We start from the raw sequence: 17,419 nt of genomic DNA on the forward strand, positions 1-17,419 counted from the left end.
GGCCAGTTTTACTGATTTCTAATGTTAAAAACCTACATAACTGAGACCAGTAGTTCTCAAACTTCAGTGAGCATTATTGAAAAAGCTGGGGGGCTTTTTAAAGCACATGTTGCTGGGCTTCACCCTGAGAGTATCTGACTCAGTAGGTCTGAGATGTGCCTAAGTATTTGCCTGTCTTACAAGGTTCAGGGTGAGGTTGCTGCTGGCAATCCAGAACCACACTTTGACAACCACTGGCTTAGAGCAGTAGTTACCACTACTTTTTTATTTTCTGTCATTCTTAGAAATGACTACATTTCTGTTAAGAAATGACTACACATTTCTGTTAGTAATGGCTGTGGCTCACTACAGCAGGGATTTTCGCTAGAGGCTGTGGTGAGGTTTGAAAAGATTATCTTTGGGTGAAAATTCTGAGACTGCTTCTCACCTTCCCTTACCAAAATGAGAGCCACGGGACCAGGAAGCCAATAAATTATTAAGCCCTTTTTTCTTGGCATTTGTACTCAAAGCAAATAGAAAATCATGTATGTAATCTACTATAGCAATTTTAATAGACCTAATTTAAGGAGTGTGTACAAGTCAATAGCTTTGTGGTTTAGCAGCCAACTCCTAATAGGCTGTAATCTGACATAATTCTACTTCTTGGCTCTTGCCCCAGTATGACAGATGATTCCATAATTCCCCCCAAATTGTAGCTTTTGGTAGAAGTAAATAATGAAAGACTTGCTCAGGAGCCAATTTTATCACCATCAGTATGTTCACATATACTTTAAGAAATACAAGCCAGGCTCAGTTACTCATGCCTGTAATCCCAGCACTTTGGAAGGCTGATACAGGAGAATCGCTTCAAGCCAGGGGTATGAGACCAGCTCTGGCAACATTGCAAGACTGCATCTCTACAAACAATACAAAAATGTTAAAAATTAGTTGTAGTGGCTTGCATCTGTAGTCCCAGCTACTTGGGAAGCTGAGGCAGGAGGATTGTTTGAGTCCAGGAGTTTGAGGCTACAATGAGCTATGAATGTGCAGCCTGGGCAATAGAGGGAGACCTTGTCTCAAAATAATAATAGTAATAATAATAATAATAATAAACACAGGTAACTATCTAGCTTAGAAACAAGCAATATTTTGTGCTAAAAATGCATTTCGAGGTTAAAAGGTTAGAGTTTTCGGTTGAATACCTTTGTATTTCCCACGAATGCTTTTGACTGCTATTGTTGATATTGAGTTTCAGCCTTTTGTCTCTTAACCAAAATCAGAAAGGCTCCATAGTAATTCATAGTTAGGGAAACACCACTTTGGAGATGATGGCAGGGAATACTGCCAGTGCCATTCTTTCACTCTATCACAAATTATGTCTGTTTAGGTGCAGCTCACTCTGCTTACTGCCATAGTGAAGCTGTTTCTCAAGAAACCATCAGAAACACAGGAGCTAGTCCAGCAGGTCTTGAGTTTGGCAACACAGGTAAGAAATCTGGAAAAAGCAAGATGTTGATTTGTCTTGTTTCAAATTGTAGGAAATTATGAAACTCTTCCTAGGGGATTCATTTGGGGAAGCTTTATTTGAAGGAAGTATGGCCTTTAGATCCTGTTAAAATATTAAAACAATGCCTTTTTACGTGTTCAACTGAATTGTAGCTAATTCTGTGGCTTTTAAATGAGCTGACTGACTCCAGTTTTCATAATTCATGAAAATTGAACCTAGACTCTTAGTTTAGTGAAGGACATACTTAGATGAAAATGACATGGTCTGATAGTACCTGCTTCACTGTGACTTCATTTCAGCTTTCAAATCAAAGTACCGTGTGTAGATAATAGATACCTCAGCAAAGTTTCATGCATTGTTCTGCCTTCCAGAGTAGTTGCCTTTCTCACAGAAATTAAGTGTTTGTGCTGCTTCCTTGTATTATTTGATATATTTGGATCTCCTTGGAATTATTTGATTTTTTTGGTCAGAAGAAAAGAAGTTTAGATGGATTCTGATCTCAGGAAAGTGGCAGCTGGCTTTAAATATCAGGTCATTATATTAGATCCACAGAAATCAAAATAATTAGATTTTCCAGTGTAACTAGTATAATGATCATCAGTCCATTGATGATTTAGTTATGTTCTTAAATGGATTTGCTAACATGCTGGCTTTTTAGCAGGCTGTCAGGGTTACGATGTGTGTCTGCAAATGGAATATGATTCAGATATCCAGTTTACCATTTTTTTGTCTTTGTCATCCCTTTATACTGGTGTGTAATCAAAAATTAAAACCCTTTCACAGTACTTTGCCTAGTTCTGAGCCATAATTTTTCCTGTTATTACAACTTAAAAAAATTTATTTGTATGAGCTTTTTGAAGTATTTTAAAAACTTTCTTAAGCATCTTCCTCTGCCTGAAGCAAAGCAATTATAAACATCAATGGTTAATATTATCTGTATTGAATTGAGCATTCTAATTTCCTATGTCTGGATCCCATTTGAATCTCTAAGATGAATTCAAAACAATTTCTTTATTCCTCCCACCACCCGGCCTTTTTTTTTGTACTCTGTTTCATGTTTTAATTTTAAACTCCTAAGTCAGGAGTGTCCAGTCTTTTGGCTTCCCTGGGCCACATTGGGAGGAGAATTGAGAATTGTCTTGGGCCACACATAAAATACACTCACAATAGCTGATGAGCTAAAAAAAAAAAATCGCAAAAGAATCTCAAAATGTTTTAAGAAGGTTTACGAATTTGTATTGGGTCACGTGTGGCCCCAGGTTGGACAAACTTACTGTAAGTGGTCACATAGAATGACAGAATTAGAGCAGCTCACATTCTGTCAAAACAATCTCTAAAGAGAATTTTGGCCTTTCTTCCTAGCTGCTTACTGTAAATATTCAAGCAAGTATGTTTAGTAGTTTCCTCTGTTTTCACAAGTTCTCAACCTTATCATCATTGTCTGTTAAGGCCTATGTGTTTGTATTTAACAGGCACCATAGGAGAGCTGTATTACGGATTCTGGCCAGACTTCAAACTCAGTCTCATTACCTCTTAAGTATTTATCAAAATTTGACTGAGATAAAGTATTTAGGAAGGATTGCTTAAAGGATACAAGGTAGTGCTGTTCTTACAGATAGTCTGAAATTCACCTCTGAATCAAGCTTTGTTAATAGACATCTGGATACCTGGACTGCATTGTTTTTGACTCCTAATAAAATTGCTTTTACTAAATTACGCAAATACTATCAGTCTGTAGTAATAACAGTCGTCATGGGAAACTACCCTATTTGGATCTGTTGTTAGCTTGTTATCAGAGTCATTACTTACTTCATTATGTTTTCTTCTTTATGAAGCCCCATCAAATTCCTAACAAGTTTTGGATTTTTCTGTGTATCATTGTAGCATGCCTGATCAGCTTTCTTTTCCATATTGGTTGTTTGAAACCTTAGAATCACATTTAACAATCTCCCATGGAAACTGTGTAGGCCGTTGTGGCATGCAGTTTCCTGACTCTGGTTTTAATTAATGCTGTTTAGCCTTAGATGCATTTTTCACAAGCTTCCTAGAACAGGACAGGCTAGAAACTCACTTAATCCTAGTAAGGCTTAGTAAACGATTTCTGTTTTATAGATGAGGAAACTCAGAGAGGCCTAATTATTATGGGGCAGAACCAGGACTCAGACTCAGATAGTCTGGCTCTAGGTCTTGTCCATGGTCTTGTCCACTGTGCTATGCTTCCTCTCTAGTCTGAAGGTTAAGAATGACTTGGAGAATACATATTCCCTGCCTGAAGCAATATTGAGTATAAGCCCATATGTATATGTGTGTTTGCTAGTTTTAAGGTCTTTGTGGATGATTATTTCATACTATAAATAATAAGCAACTTCTTGAGGCTTGTCTTTTTTCAAGACTGAGTCTAGCTCTGTCACCCAGGCTGGAGTGCAGTGGCGTGATCTCGCCTCACTGCAACCTCCGCCTCCCGGGTTCAAACAATTCTCCTACCTCAGCTTCTTGAGTAGCTGGGATTATAGGTGCATGCCACCACGCCCGGCTAATTTTTTTTTTTTTTTCCAGTAGAGGTGAGGTTTCACCATGTTGGCCAGGCTGGTCTTGAACTCCTGACCTGATGTGATCCTCCTGCCTTGGCCTCCCAAAGCACTGGGATTACAGGTGTGAGCCACAGAGCCCGGCTGAGGCTTGATTTTTCTGTCCAATTAATTAATGAAGTCTGAGAAGTTATCATAAAACAGTAAGTATGCTGCTGGGTGCTGTGGCTCACACCTGTAATTTCAGCACTTTGGGAGGCCAAGGCAGGCGGATCACTTGAACTCAGGAGTTCAGCCAGCCCGTGCAACATGGCAAAATCCCGTCTCTACAAAAAATACAAAAATTAGCTGAGCATAATGGCACACACCTGTAATCCCAGCTACTTGGGAGGTCGAGGTGGTAGGATCGCTTGAGCCCAGGAGGCAGAGGTTGCAGTGAGCTGAGATCATGCCACTGCACTCCAGGCTGGGTAATACAGTGAGACTCTGTCTTGGAAAAAAAAAGAAAGAAAAAAAGAATAAGTATGCCTATGTAAGTCTTTTTACCTGGAAGTTTTCTCTTTTTTCCCCAAGTTTGTGAAATAAGAACCTAAATATTTATGGCTAGTGAGTACCAATTTAAGTTTAGGATGCAATGTGGTCGGCTGAATTGTGTTAACTTAAATTGGGTAGTGAGGTTCTGATGATGCTACTTCCACTGATTCTGGACATGACTGAGCAAATTTCTTTCATACTGCTTTTCTTCTGTCTCTATAGTAGAGTTAATTAATACTGTTCTTTACCTGTGCTAAGAATTAAGTGAAGTATATGTGAAATCTTAGTGCTTTTAAGTAAAATGGGAGTATAATTAAAAATATTATTAGTTGGGGGGAAAACCCAACCCTTGAATCTGAGGCTTCATTTCAAAAATTTATATTTTTCTCTTACCTGTTACACAGAAATTTAATACAGTATTCAGTTCAACTCAGTAAAGAATACAAATAAAGCCCGGGCACGGTGGCTTACGCCTGTAATCCCAGCACTTTGGGAGGCCGAGGCAGGCAGATCATCTGAGGTCAGGAGTTCGAGACCAGCCTGACCAAAATGGAGAAACCCCGTCTCTACTAAAAATACAAAATTAGCCGACCGTGGTGGCATGCGCCTGTAATCCCAATTACTCAGGAGGCTGAGGCAGGAGAATCACTTGAACCCGGGAGGCAGAGATTGCAGTGAGCCAAGATCGTGCCATTACACTCCAGCCTGAGCAACAAGACCTAGACTCTGTCTCAAAAAACAAAACAAAACAAAAAAATGTCTAGACGTTAGTAATTATTCTTTGTGATACATGGAAGAGAAGTCTTCATGTTTTTCTGTCTATGAACTAGGAGCCACCATCATCAGAATCACGTGGGCTGCTTGTTAAAAATACTAATTACTAGGCCCTACTTCTGATGTAATGAATCAGAATCTCTGAAGTATGGCCCCTGGGTTCTGCACTTTCAGTGACATTCCTGGTATGTTAAAATGTTGATGCACATTATAGTTTAAGAATTACTGTTTTAGTGCTCCCTGGTAAGTATTGTTTTGGGACCTTTTCCCTTGAGGAAGGCCTATGGGTCTAGCAGTACAGTAGATCCAAAGCCAAATTATCTGAGTCACCAAACATTTAATGGCAACTTAAGATCACAAAAAGGTCTTATATTTTTATTTATCTCGGTCTTGACGGTCTGAATTACTGTGGCTTCCATGTAAAATGTGAGGCACTTGGTGAGGACTGGCTTACAGTAGGCCTAACAGGTCATCCCTCAGAACGACAGATTTTGAGCAGTAGGAGATTCTTCCCTACTCCTGACTTTTCAGCCTTGGGAGATTTGCACTCATTTCTCATAGGATTGTATTTTTCAAGTTAGCGTCTATTTAGACTTTGATCCAGTAACTCTATCTCCAGCAATTTGCCATATTGCAGCATTTTGAATAATTTGTGGAGGAACTCTCAAATTTTTTTCACATGTGTGTATATATATATATATATATATATATTATTTTTTTGAGATGGAGTCTCACTCTATTACCCAGGCTGGAGTGCGGTGGTGCAATCTCAGCTCACTGCAGCCTCCTCCGCCTCCTGGGTTCAAGTGATTCTCCCTCCTTAGCCTCCCAAGTAGCTGGGATTACAGGCATCTGCCACCACACCTGGCTAATTTTTGTACCTTTTGTAGAGATAGGATTTTGCCATCTTGGCCAGGCTGGTCTCAAACCCCTGGCCTCAGGTGATCAGCCCACCTCGGCCTCCCAAAGTGCTAGGATTACTGAGCCACCATGCCTGGCTGAGATTCTTGAATTTTGTGAATCCCTATAGGAATTTTTCTTTCTGGTCATTTGGTTAAATTGTTTACATTACATATGGGAGAAATAATTTGAAGAAAAAGCATTTTATTTTGATGAGTATATTATTAAACTGTGTATTATAAAGTTGAATACCTTTAAGATATTACTAGTCCATAAAGACAAACTGAATTTTCTAATAAGATAAATGCAGTGTTTAATTGTGTAATAAAAACCATACTTTACAAATTCTAAAGTACATGTGCTTTAAGGACTGCATATATAGCTTAAAATTTAACATTTAAGTTACGTATGAAAAAATGTGGGAGAGAGGAGTTGCTTCCCTGACCTGGTATTTTGAGAAACTTGTATTCTGCTCTTTTAAAAAAATCAACTTGTTTTTGTTTTATAATGTTCAAGCTTTGTTTTCAAATGAAGATCTAAATGAGGAGGTTTCAGGCTGCTATTTATAAACACTTAGGAGCAAGTTAGTCCCTCAGCGCCCCCCCTCCCCACACACACACACACAAACAAAATCAACTAAATTAGATATAGTTATCACTGTTTCCTTTTTTTAACCCGGGCATTTCAAACACTAGAGACATTTTGACAAGACATTCATATATATACATATACATATACACATACACACATTTCTATTAGAATAATGCAAGTTATAAATGTAAAGATTATCTTGAGATAAAATTTACTGTTTTAATATTTTATTAATTTGCTGTATTGCAATGTTCTATATGCTTTTTGTCTTTAACCAACAATCCATTATGAGTGCAATTTAAACAATCCGTGACTGAGAAAAACCATTTGAATCCATATAGTCAAAAACATCAGGGTAACTACTGCTATTGAACTGGATGATAAGGGCCTTAAGTGGCTAAATCATGAATCAATTCATCTGCTCGCTTAGAAACTAAAATGGAAGCCCTCAGATTGTCCTGTTTTGAAGAAAATGGTTTTTGTTTGGTTATGAGTTTTTTGGGTTTTGGGTTTTTTTTTTTTTTTGAGACAGAGTCTCACTCTGTCGCCCAGGCTGGAGTGCAGTGACTTGATCTCAGCTCACTGCAGCCTCCACCTCCTGGGTTCAAATGATTCTTCTGCCTCAGCCTCCCGAGTAGCTGGGACTACAGGCATGAGCCACTGTACCCGGTCTGGTTATGAGTTTGAAATACAGAAATTGAAACAGGGACTTATTGTTGCCTTTAATAAGTTGCTGTTGGAACAACTCGTGCATAAATAAATGCCATCATATAGACATACTTTTGAGGTAGGTACCAGGATATTTATTGCCACTTTATAATTATGACAAAAACAATAAAGAAAACAATAGGCCAGACACGGTGGCTTATGCCTGTAATCCTAGCACTTTGGAAGGCTGAGGTGGGCGGATGACTTAAAGTCAGGAGTTCAAGACCAGCCTGGCCAACATAGAGAAACCCTGTTTCTACTAAAAATACAAAAATTAGCAGGGTGTGGTGGTACGTACCAATAATCCCAGCTACTTGGGAGACAGAGGCAGGAGAATCACTTGAACCCAAGAGGCAGAGGTTGCAGTGAGCCGAGATTATGCCACTGTACTCCAGCCTGGGTGACAGAGCAACACTCTGTCTCAAAATACATACATACATACGTACATACATACATACATACATACATACATACAAATACAATAATAAAGGTAGAAAGGGAAAAATGGGCAACAGTGAAAATGTCCCTCAATAGTGGACTAAATTAATGGTGCAGTGGGCATTACAGTGGAAAAGTGCAGTCGTATACATCAACATGGAGAGCAACTTCAGAATAGTATATATAATATGAAACTGGTTTTATATGAAATAAGTGTGTGTGTGTGTGAGACCCATCTGGACAGATATATACCATATTACTAATCATGGCTATTTGGGGGATTGGGAGTTGAGATGGAGAAGGGTTGGATAATTGGGGGAGATTTTTTTTGTATGTCACATACTTAAAAATTGTGATGTGGTGTGTTTGGTAATAATTTCTTTTTAGCCATGAACATGTATACAATTATTTAAAAACCACCATAGCACAAAACAAGACCACCAAATTCAAGTGTTACTCCTTTTGGAAGCAGTTATGTCCTCTCTTTAGCAGTTTTTGAGTATTTAGATAATAGTACCTTTCATACTCTATTGAAATAGTTAATATTACGTGAGCTCCTTAAAGCAGGCAGTGTATTGTTACCTATTTATTTCCAGGGCCTAGCCAGTGTCTCAATAGGAGATACTTAATAAATATTTGAATGAAGGAAGAAGGTATGGGTACAATATATGGAAGATATAATATATGTTATTAATAAGCCTGCTAATATTTAAAGCAGTTAAAAAAACTTTTTTTTTTTTTTTTTGAGACAGAATTTTGTTCTTATTGCCCAGGCTGGAGTGCAGTGAAACAATCTCGGCTCACTACAACCTCCGCCTCCCGGGTTCGAGTGATTCTCCTGCCTCAGCCTCTTGAGTAGCTGGGATTATAGGCATGTGCCACCTTTGCCTGGTTAATTTTTTGTATTTGTAGTAGATACGGGGTTTCACTGTGTTAGCCAGGATGGTCCCAATCTCCTGGCCTCAGGTGATCCTCCCACCTCGGCCTCCCAAAGTGCTGGGATTACAGGCGTAAGCCACCGCGCCAGGCCCTAGTTCAAAAAATTTTTATGTCCTAAGGCCATCTCAACCAGTTAACTTTTGCCAGATTAAACATTATTTTTCTATTCCTTATTTCTGTTTGAATTTGAATCTTAGGATTAACCCATCTTAATTTATAGTTACATCCCTTGAAACATTAGAGATTACGGAATTATGACTATATTAGAACCATATTGAGTTAACATGTTTGTTTACTTTTTGAGACAGAGTCTCACTCTGTTGCCCAGTCTGGAGTGCAGCGGTGCAGTCATGGCTCACTGCAGCCTCAACCTCCTGGGCTCAAGTGATCCTCCTCCCTCAGTTTCCTGAGTAGATGGGACTACAGGTACATGTGGCTCTACACCCCGCCCTGATAATTTTTTTATTTTTATTATTATTATTTTTTGAGACCGAGTTTTACTCTGTTGCCCAGGATGGAGTGCAGTAGCGTGATCTCGGCTCACTGCAACCTCTGCCTCCTGGGTTCAAGCTATTCTCCTGCATCAGCCTCCTGAGTAGCTGGGATTACAGGCACGCGCCACCAGGCCCAGGTAATTTTTTTATTTTTAATAGAGGTGGGGTTTCACTATGTTGGCCAGGCTGGTCTCAAACTCCTGATCTCAAGCGATCCGCCCACCTTGGCCTCCCAAAGTGCTGGGATTACAGGCATGAGCCACCGCGCCCGGCCGGCCCTGCTGATTTTTTATATTTTTTGTAGAGGCAAGGTTTTGCCACGTTGCCCAGGCTGATCTCAAACTCTTGGGTCGAAGTGATCCGCCTGTTTCAGCCTCCCAAAGTGTTAGGATTACAGGCATGAGCTACGAGCTACCACATCCAGCCTGAAGTATCTTCTTAATACCTGGTCTGCATAAATCACTACCGCATTGGTTGATGACAAATCCAGCAGTTTGGGTTTCTGTATGGAAAACAGTTTCATCTCCACCTCCTTGCCTTTGCCTTTTCTTTAGGATTCTGATAATCCTGACCTTCGAGACCGGGGCTATATTTATTGGCGCCTTCTCTCAACTGACCCTGTCACAGCTAAAGAAGTAGTCTTGTCTGAGAAGCCACTGATCTCTGAGGAGACGGACCTTATTGAGCCAACTCTGCTGGATGAGCTAATCTGCCACATTGGTTCTTTGGCCTCTGTGTATCATAAGCCTCCCAATGCTTTTGTGGAAGGAAGTCATGGAATTCATCGTAAACACTTGCCAATTCATCATGGGAGGTGAGAAGGTGTGAACTGTCTCTGAGTGAGAAATGACTCTGTTTAGACAGAGTTGGTATTCTTTGTGCTTTTATAGTCTGGAAAAGAACTGCTGTACATTTTTGCACACCTACTACTATACAACCCCAGGGAGCTCCATCTGAATACCAGTGACCACACATAAAAGGGGTGAAAGACTCCTCTGTGTTCCAATCTAGGAGTACATTATGGCTTTAGAAAATTGTGGTGAAGACCTTCTAAATTGATAAAGTCTGAAAGTTGCTTAAGTCTGCAGTAAGAAGAGACTAGAAATAACCCCATAGTTGAAAACTTGGAAAAAAGCCTGTGTATACATTTAGCCATCTTGATCCTTTACTGTCGCTTTTGTTGAGCCTTCTGGATAGTTAGCAGGTATAACTTATGCTGTAAAGCTGTTAATGAAATAATATTTCAGTATTGTTTTATTTAAAAAAAAAAAAAAAAGCCTGACTCTGTGGACTTAGTTTTCCAGTTACCTGTACCTTTTTAAATTGGCCATATCAGCAAGGAAATTGTTATGAGAAGGCTCTTGGGTAACATGGAGCTCTTGTTTTGTAGCTATCTTAAAATTCTAATTAGGGAGAAGAAACACTCTAATAAACTCTTATAATGGGTATCTCAGAATCTTTTCAGAATCTGATTCCTTCATCAATCATAATAGACCTTGATTGAAGTAGGATTTCCTCCCACAGTAGTTAGAATAATTGGGCTTCTATTAATGAATGTCTTGTACCATTGTCTAATATATATTATTGTTTAAGTGGTTTTTGTGAATGGCCAAAGTGTAGGATTTATTGCCTTACAAATTGGCGTGGTCAGCATTTTGGGCTCTATGTAAATAGACTGTGGATACAGATAAAGGAAAAAGAAACAGCAACACCCAAGGAGATTATTAATCTTTCATAATTGAGTTGAATCTTTGGGTTTACAGCAGGTGCTATAATTTTAATCCAGAGGAGATGTGAGCTTCGTAAGGATTAGTCCTTATAGTAAGTTAGGGTGTTTCTCCTTGTAGGCAAGCATGTTTAACATTCTATAGATGAGACTATTTAACTTCTAAGAATTTCTCCCAGTCTGTGCTTCAAGTTTCGATGTAGATACGGATTTTCTGTTGTAACTTCCCTCTGTAACCGTGTTTATATCTAGCCTCCTGATAACTTTTAACCCTCACATGGAAGTGGGGAAATGAATCAACAAACAAAAACAACGCTTTCTTAAACACAGGGAGAGAACCAACATTTAAACGATCTAAAAAGAAAGTGTCTTACATAAGGCCTTTATCTGATTAATAGCCTTTAAGTTCTTATCTTCACAATTTCTTTTGTGGTTCCTTTTTGGATAACCTCCTTTTTGTCATTTTTGCGTGTTTTGTGTTTTTAAAGAAAATGCAAATACAGGGAAAATCTGTTTTCATATAAATGAGAATGATACGTTGCTGCAAATGACATGTCTGTAATAGTATTGACATTACCTAGCTCTCTTCTGCAATGTAAGGTTAATAAGTGATACACCTCTCATAGGAAACAAAGCAACACTTTAAAACCTTATTCTGCATCTTCTAGAGGTTTAAAAATACTCACTTCACTAGGTCTTTTAAAATCGTCTGGGAAAGAAGAGAAGTGATTTTTACTTGGATATTGCTTACTATGCTTATACTTGTCAGCTGCTCTATAGGGGTAAGGTAGTAAATAGTTGTCTAATTCAGAAAAATCTCACCTTTAAAAAATATTGCTTTAATGACAGTTATGCAGTTATTTCCCTTAAAATTGGAAATGTCTTTATATTAATTTTCTTATATTTTCCATTGAGAAAGATGTATAATAATGATGTATCATATTCTTGTAGAATCTATAGGATCATTTATATCTTTTCATTGAACTCACTTTATCTTCTCATATTATTCATTCCTTTCCATTAGAGTGAAGAAAAATATGTGCATGATACTTATTCTACCTTCTTTTTAGACATACTGATAGAACCATGTGTTCTGTCACATTTTCTAAATGGTATATGTCAGAAGATGACAGAATTTCATGTGTAGAGAATACTTTGTGAAAGATTTTATGTATTTCTTGCCAGGTGTATGAAATCATTTCCCCTTTTTACTTCTTTCTTAAAGCCTTTTCATCATGGCTTCCTGGACACTTTCCTTGTAAATTAGCTTTCCTAGATTGTATTTCTGTCTTTAATCTTTGCAGTTCCATGTTTATTCTCTTCTCTGATTAGTTATCTTGGTTGTATCAAAAGGTTCAGTCTGAACCCTTTCTTTCTGTGTTTCTCTACATATTCCCTTAGGGAAATTACCCGCTGACCACTAATATATTACAGAGCTTTACCATTTAGACCATGTTTTCAATTGATCCTTGCTTTTATAAAACCTTATGCTTCAGTGATATTGTTATCATTTTATTGATGAGGAAATTTTGTCTCACAGAGGTTGTCGCTTTCCGAAAATTATGCAGCTAGGAATTAATGGAGCCAACACTTAATCCCCTGTTTCTACCACCATCCTACACTGCCCCACACCCTCATAATTTCACCTGAGATGTGTATGTGAGTTTTTAACCAAGCTTACTTCTCTAGCTCTGACTGCCAGTCCCTTGGTTTTGTTTTTGTTTGTTTGTTTGTTTTGTTTTGTTTTTGAGACGGACTATCACTCTATAGCCCAGGCTGGAGTGCAGTGGCGCAATCTTGGCTCAACTGCAACCTCTACCTCCTAGGTTCAAGAGATTCTCCTGCTACAGTCTTCTGAGTAGCTGGGACTACAGACGTGTGCCACCACATCCAGCTAATTTTTTTGTACCTTTAGTAGAGATGGGGTTTCACCATGTTATCCAGGCTGGTCTCGAACTCTTGACCTCAGGTAATCCACCTGCCTTGGCCTCCCAAAGTGCCAGGATTGCAGACATGAGCCACTGCGCCTGGCTGGAATATGAACAGGTTCTGAATTACCGAGCCCAGTGCTCTACCCTGAGACTCTGGGCATGAGCCACCGTGCCCAGCCCAGTCCCTTGTTTCTGTCAGGCTTCTCTACTTGTTTTTCTTACTTATCTTAACAGAATTGAAACCTGCACATATAATTTTTCCTGTCGTCCTTCTATATTCCCCTGTGATTATTAGCTAATCTTTTGCTCCTTAGTTTTTGTTTGTGTCAAAACTTAACTAGGCTTTTTTAAAGAAAACATTTGTTTTTTAATTAAATTTTTACAATTTTTTTTACTTTTTTTTTTTTGAGATGTAGTCTCGCTCTGTCTCCCAGGCTAGAGTGCAGTGGCACAACCTTGGCTCACTGAAAGCTCCACCCTTGGCTCAAGTGATTCTTGTGCCTCAGCCTCCTGAGTGGCTGCAACTACAGGTGCCTCCCACCACTCCCAGTTAATTTTTTTGTATTTTTAGTAGAGACCAGGTTTCACAGTGTTGGTCAGGCTGGTCTCGAACTCCTGACCTCAGGTGATCAGCCCGCCTTGGCCTCCCAAAGTGCTAGGATTACAGCTGTGAGCCACTGTGCCCGCCTGTTTTTTTTGTTTTGTTTTGTTTTGTTTTACTTTTTATCATATAAATCTTAAAATATGCAAGATAGAATGGTATAACAAACTTGGATATACCTATCACTCAGCTTTAGCAGTTATCAGTATCTAGCCAATCTTATTTCATTTATTGTCCCTACAGTTGTTTTTGAGGTGGCTCAAATATTTTAAATCCAATCCCAGACCTCATATCTTTTCACCCATAAGTACTGTACTTGGTATCTTTAACAGATAAAGACTTGAAATTACAATGTTATCAAGCCTAACAAAATTGGACATAATTACTTAATATCATCCAATAAGCAGGCTAACCTACTTTCAGATTTTCTCAATTGCCGTTCTCTAGTCTCGTTTAGAGTTTATTTAAGATCGGCTTTACTTTTTCCTTAAATGTTTGGAGGAATTCACAGTGAAGCCCTCTGAGCCTGGAATTTTCTTGGTGGGAATTTTACTTTTTAAATTGACATCTAATTTATAATAACCTTAGCATTAAGGTTATTGCCTGACCTTTGCACGGTCAGGATACCATGGCCGTTGAACATATGTCACTGGGCAGGCAGTGCCTCTAATACTGGTAATGCTAGAGGTGATGTTTTTGGTAAACAAGCTGGGTAAGATTTGCCGAGTTCCTTTTACTGTTTGTAATCTTTCCTTAGAGCATACCTGTGTTGGATTAACAGTATAAATAATAGGGTGCTTATTATATTGTTTATTAATATTAGGCTGTCAGTGGATTATTCCGGTCTGATATAAGCTTATGCAGTGGAGAATATCTTCCATGTTACTTATATTAACATTATTGCTTCTATTAAGTAATAGATTAGTCCAATCTGTTAGTAATAGATTAGTTCACTAATCTTAGCATTTAGTGCTCAATGAATTTTTACATATGTATACACTCATATAATCACTACCCTGATCAGATATAGAATATTTTCAGCACCCTAGAAGGTTCCTCGTGTTCCTTTACTGTCAGTGTGCACACTCCAGAGATTACCACTGTTCTGATTTCTATCACTATAGATTCATTTTGTCTGTTCCTGAGTGTGATATAAATGGAACCTACAGTTTTTACTCTTCTGTGTCTTGTATCTTTTGCTCAACATAATGTGAGGTTAATCTGTGTTTTTAGTAGTTTGCTCCTTTTTATTGGTGTGTAGTATTCCATTCCATGAATATACCATTTATATCTTCTATTGCACCTTTGGGTTATTTCTAGTTTGTGGCTGCTGTGAATATCCTTGTATTTGTCTTTTGGTAGACTTATGTACATATTTCTCTTGGGCATATACCTAGGAGTAGAATTGCTGGATCATAGAATAGGTTTCTAATTAGCTGTAGGAGACACTGCCAATTTTCCAAAGCAGTTGTACCAGTGTATACTCCTTCTAGCACTGTATGAGTTCCAGGTGATCTACATTGTCAGCAATGCTTGGTAGTTTAGTTTTAGTTTTAGCCATTCTGGTGAGTGTATAGTGGTGTCTTGTTATAGTTTTAATTTGCATTTTCCTGATGAGTAAAGTTGCTAAGCACATTTTCATGTTACTGTATCCTCTTTTGAGACTTGCCTATTTTTAATGATTTGTCTTTTTCTTAATGATTTGTAGGAATTCCTTATATAATATGGATGCAAGTCCTTTGTTAGTTATATGTGTTGTGAATATCTTCTCTCAGTTTGTAGAGAATATCTTTTCCCAATCTCTTAATGGTGTCATTGGAAGACATGTTCTTAATTTTAATGAAGTTCAGTTTATTACTTTTTTTCTTTTGTGGCTACTACTTTTTGTTGAAACCATTATCTTCCCCAAGCTTATAAAGATGCTACTGTAGGTTTTCAACTAGGTTTTACCTTTCACATTTATGTCTGATTTATCTCAATTTTTGTTTACCTTGTGAACCATAAGGGGCCAAGGTTCATTTTTTCCCCACATAGCTATCCAGTTAACCCAGCACCATTTATTGAAAAGATCATCATTTCTCCTACCTAGTCCTTTTAACATGTCTTGAAACTTACCACTTTCTTTTTATTTTTATAGCTTGTTGAGTTTTTATTATTTCATACATAATTGATTACAGTAGCAGTTTAGATTACTCTTAGCTGATCTTCATGTCCATTCTCCTAACTTCAGTCCATTATACACACAGGTGCTAGAATAATGTTCCTCTAATGTTATTTTTAGTTTCTGTTCTTTGTTCAAGAAATAAAAGTGATTCTGCATTTCTTATCATATAAAAAATCAACTCTTGGCCGGGCGCGGTGGCTCACACCTGTAATCCCAGCACTTTGGGAGGCCAAGGTGGGCGGATCACGAGGTCAGGAGATCGAGACCACAGTGATACCCCGTCTCTACTAAAAATACAAAAAAAATTAGCCAGGCGCGGTGGTGGGCGCCTATAGTCCCAGCTACTCGGGAGGCTGAGGCAGGAGAATGGCGTGAACCCAGGAGGCGGAGCTGAGTGAGCTGAGATGGCGCCACTGCACTCCAGCCTGGGGGACAGAGCCAGACTCCGTCTCAAAAAAAAAAAAAAAAATCAACTCTCCAGACTAGTTTTCAAAGTTTTATTTTCCTTATTCTCTCTTCCTCCAAATTTTACCAATCCCAAACTCTGCTCCTGCTGATATGATTTTTTCACCACCCCTAAAGTCAAATTGTTCATTTCTGTGCCTTTGTACAAACCTTCTCTTCCTCTTTGGAGGTTTCTCTCTGGTAGTTCCTCATAAAACCATTCCGAGAAGCTTTTAGAATCAGCAGCATTGATTTTGTTGTGTTTCTCTCTCATATCCTATCAATTATGTAGACACACAATGCGTGTTTCTGCTGTTACACAGTAAACTTGCTTTTTATTCATTTTGTAAATGCTGATTTTTTTGTTGTTGTGTGTGCCATTCAGGGCAGGAACCATATATTTTACAGTTTCTACAGAGAACCATAGAATTCTCCTTACAGTGTTCCCTCATAGACGTTTAATTAAAATTGACCAATTGTATTATATAACTGACAAGGTTTACATAATATAATTTATTTTCATTTTAGCAACTGTATTTTGATAAAAATAAGAATTGCTATTATCTCTTCATGAACATAAACGAATGGTTATAAAATCAGAGGGTTTTTCCCCCTCGTATTTGATAGTTATATATAGCTGTATGTTTCACTGTTGTTGCCATGTTATGTCCTAGGTGAAGCTGACTTTTCTCTTTTCTCCATTTTATGTGTATGTGACTTTAGCACTGATGCAGGTGACAGCCCTGTTGGCACTACCACTGCAACGAACCTGGAACAGCCTCAGGTTATCCCCTCTCAAGGTGATCTTCTAGGGGATCTTTTAAACCTTGACCTCGGTCCCCCAGTCAATGTGCCACAGGTGTCCTCCATGCAGATGGGAGCAGTGGATCTCCTAGGAGGAGGACTAGATAGTCTGGTAAGCATCTTTCTTCCCTTATTCTTTTGGTTATTTTTAGTTCTTGATATGCTAGAGAGTTTTAAATTATTCAGCTTTTTAGAACTAGACCTTTCCTTCATGAGCAGTAATGTCCTTTGATAAAGGACAGGATTCTTTGTCTTTAGTAAGACAAAATTATAATTAATACTGTTCATCATCGGTAATGGGGTATGTCTGCAAGTGTATGGGATTATTTCATTGTCCTGCCTCTAAATAGAACTTTT

General features: G+C 38.4%; 1 protein-coding gene across 12 annotated transcripts in view; it reads left to right on the forward strand.

Moving 5' to 3' along the window:
* Positions 1-17,419, forward strand: part of AP2B1 (adaptor related protein complex 2 subunit beta 1) — a 150,128-nt gene that overhangs the window by 64,505 nt on the left and 68,204 nt on the right. For all 12 annotated transcript variants that reach the window (XM_054455969.2, XM_054455958.2, XM_054455975.2 and 9 more), the window contains 3 exons: positions 1,367-1,465; positions 9,947-10,206; positions 16,982-17,174. In XM_054455969.2, the coding sequence (XP_054311944.1) occupies positions 1,367-1,465; positions 9,947-10,206; positions 16,982-17,174 (552 nt within the window). The remainder of the gene's footprint in view (positions 1-1,366; positions 1,466-9,946; positions 10,207-16,981; positions 17,175-17,419) is intronic.

This window comes from Pongo pygmaeus, chromosome 19, assembly GCF_028885625.2.
Source record: "Pongo pygmaeus isolate AG05252 chromosome 19, NHGRI_mPonPyg2-v2.0_pri, whole genome shotgun sequence".
NCBI lineage: Eukaryota > Metazoa > Chordata > Mammalia > Primates > Hominidae > Pongo > Pongo pygmaeus.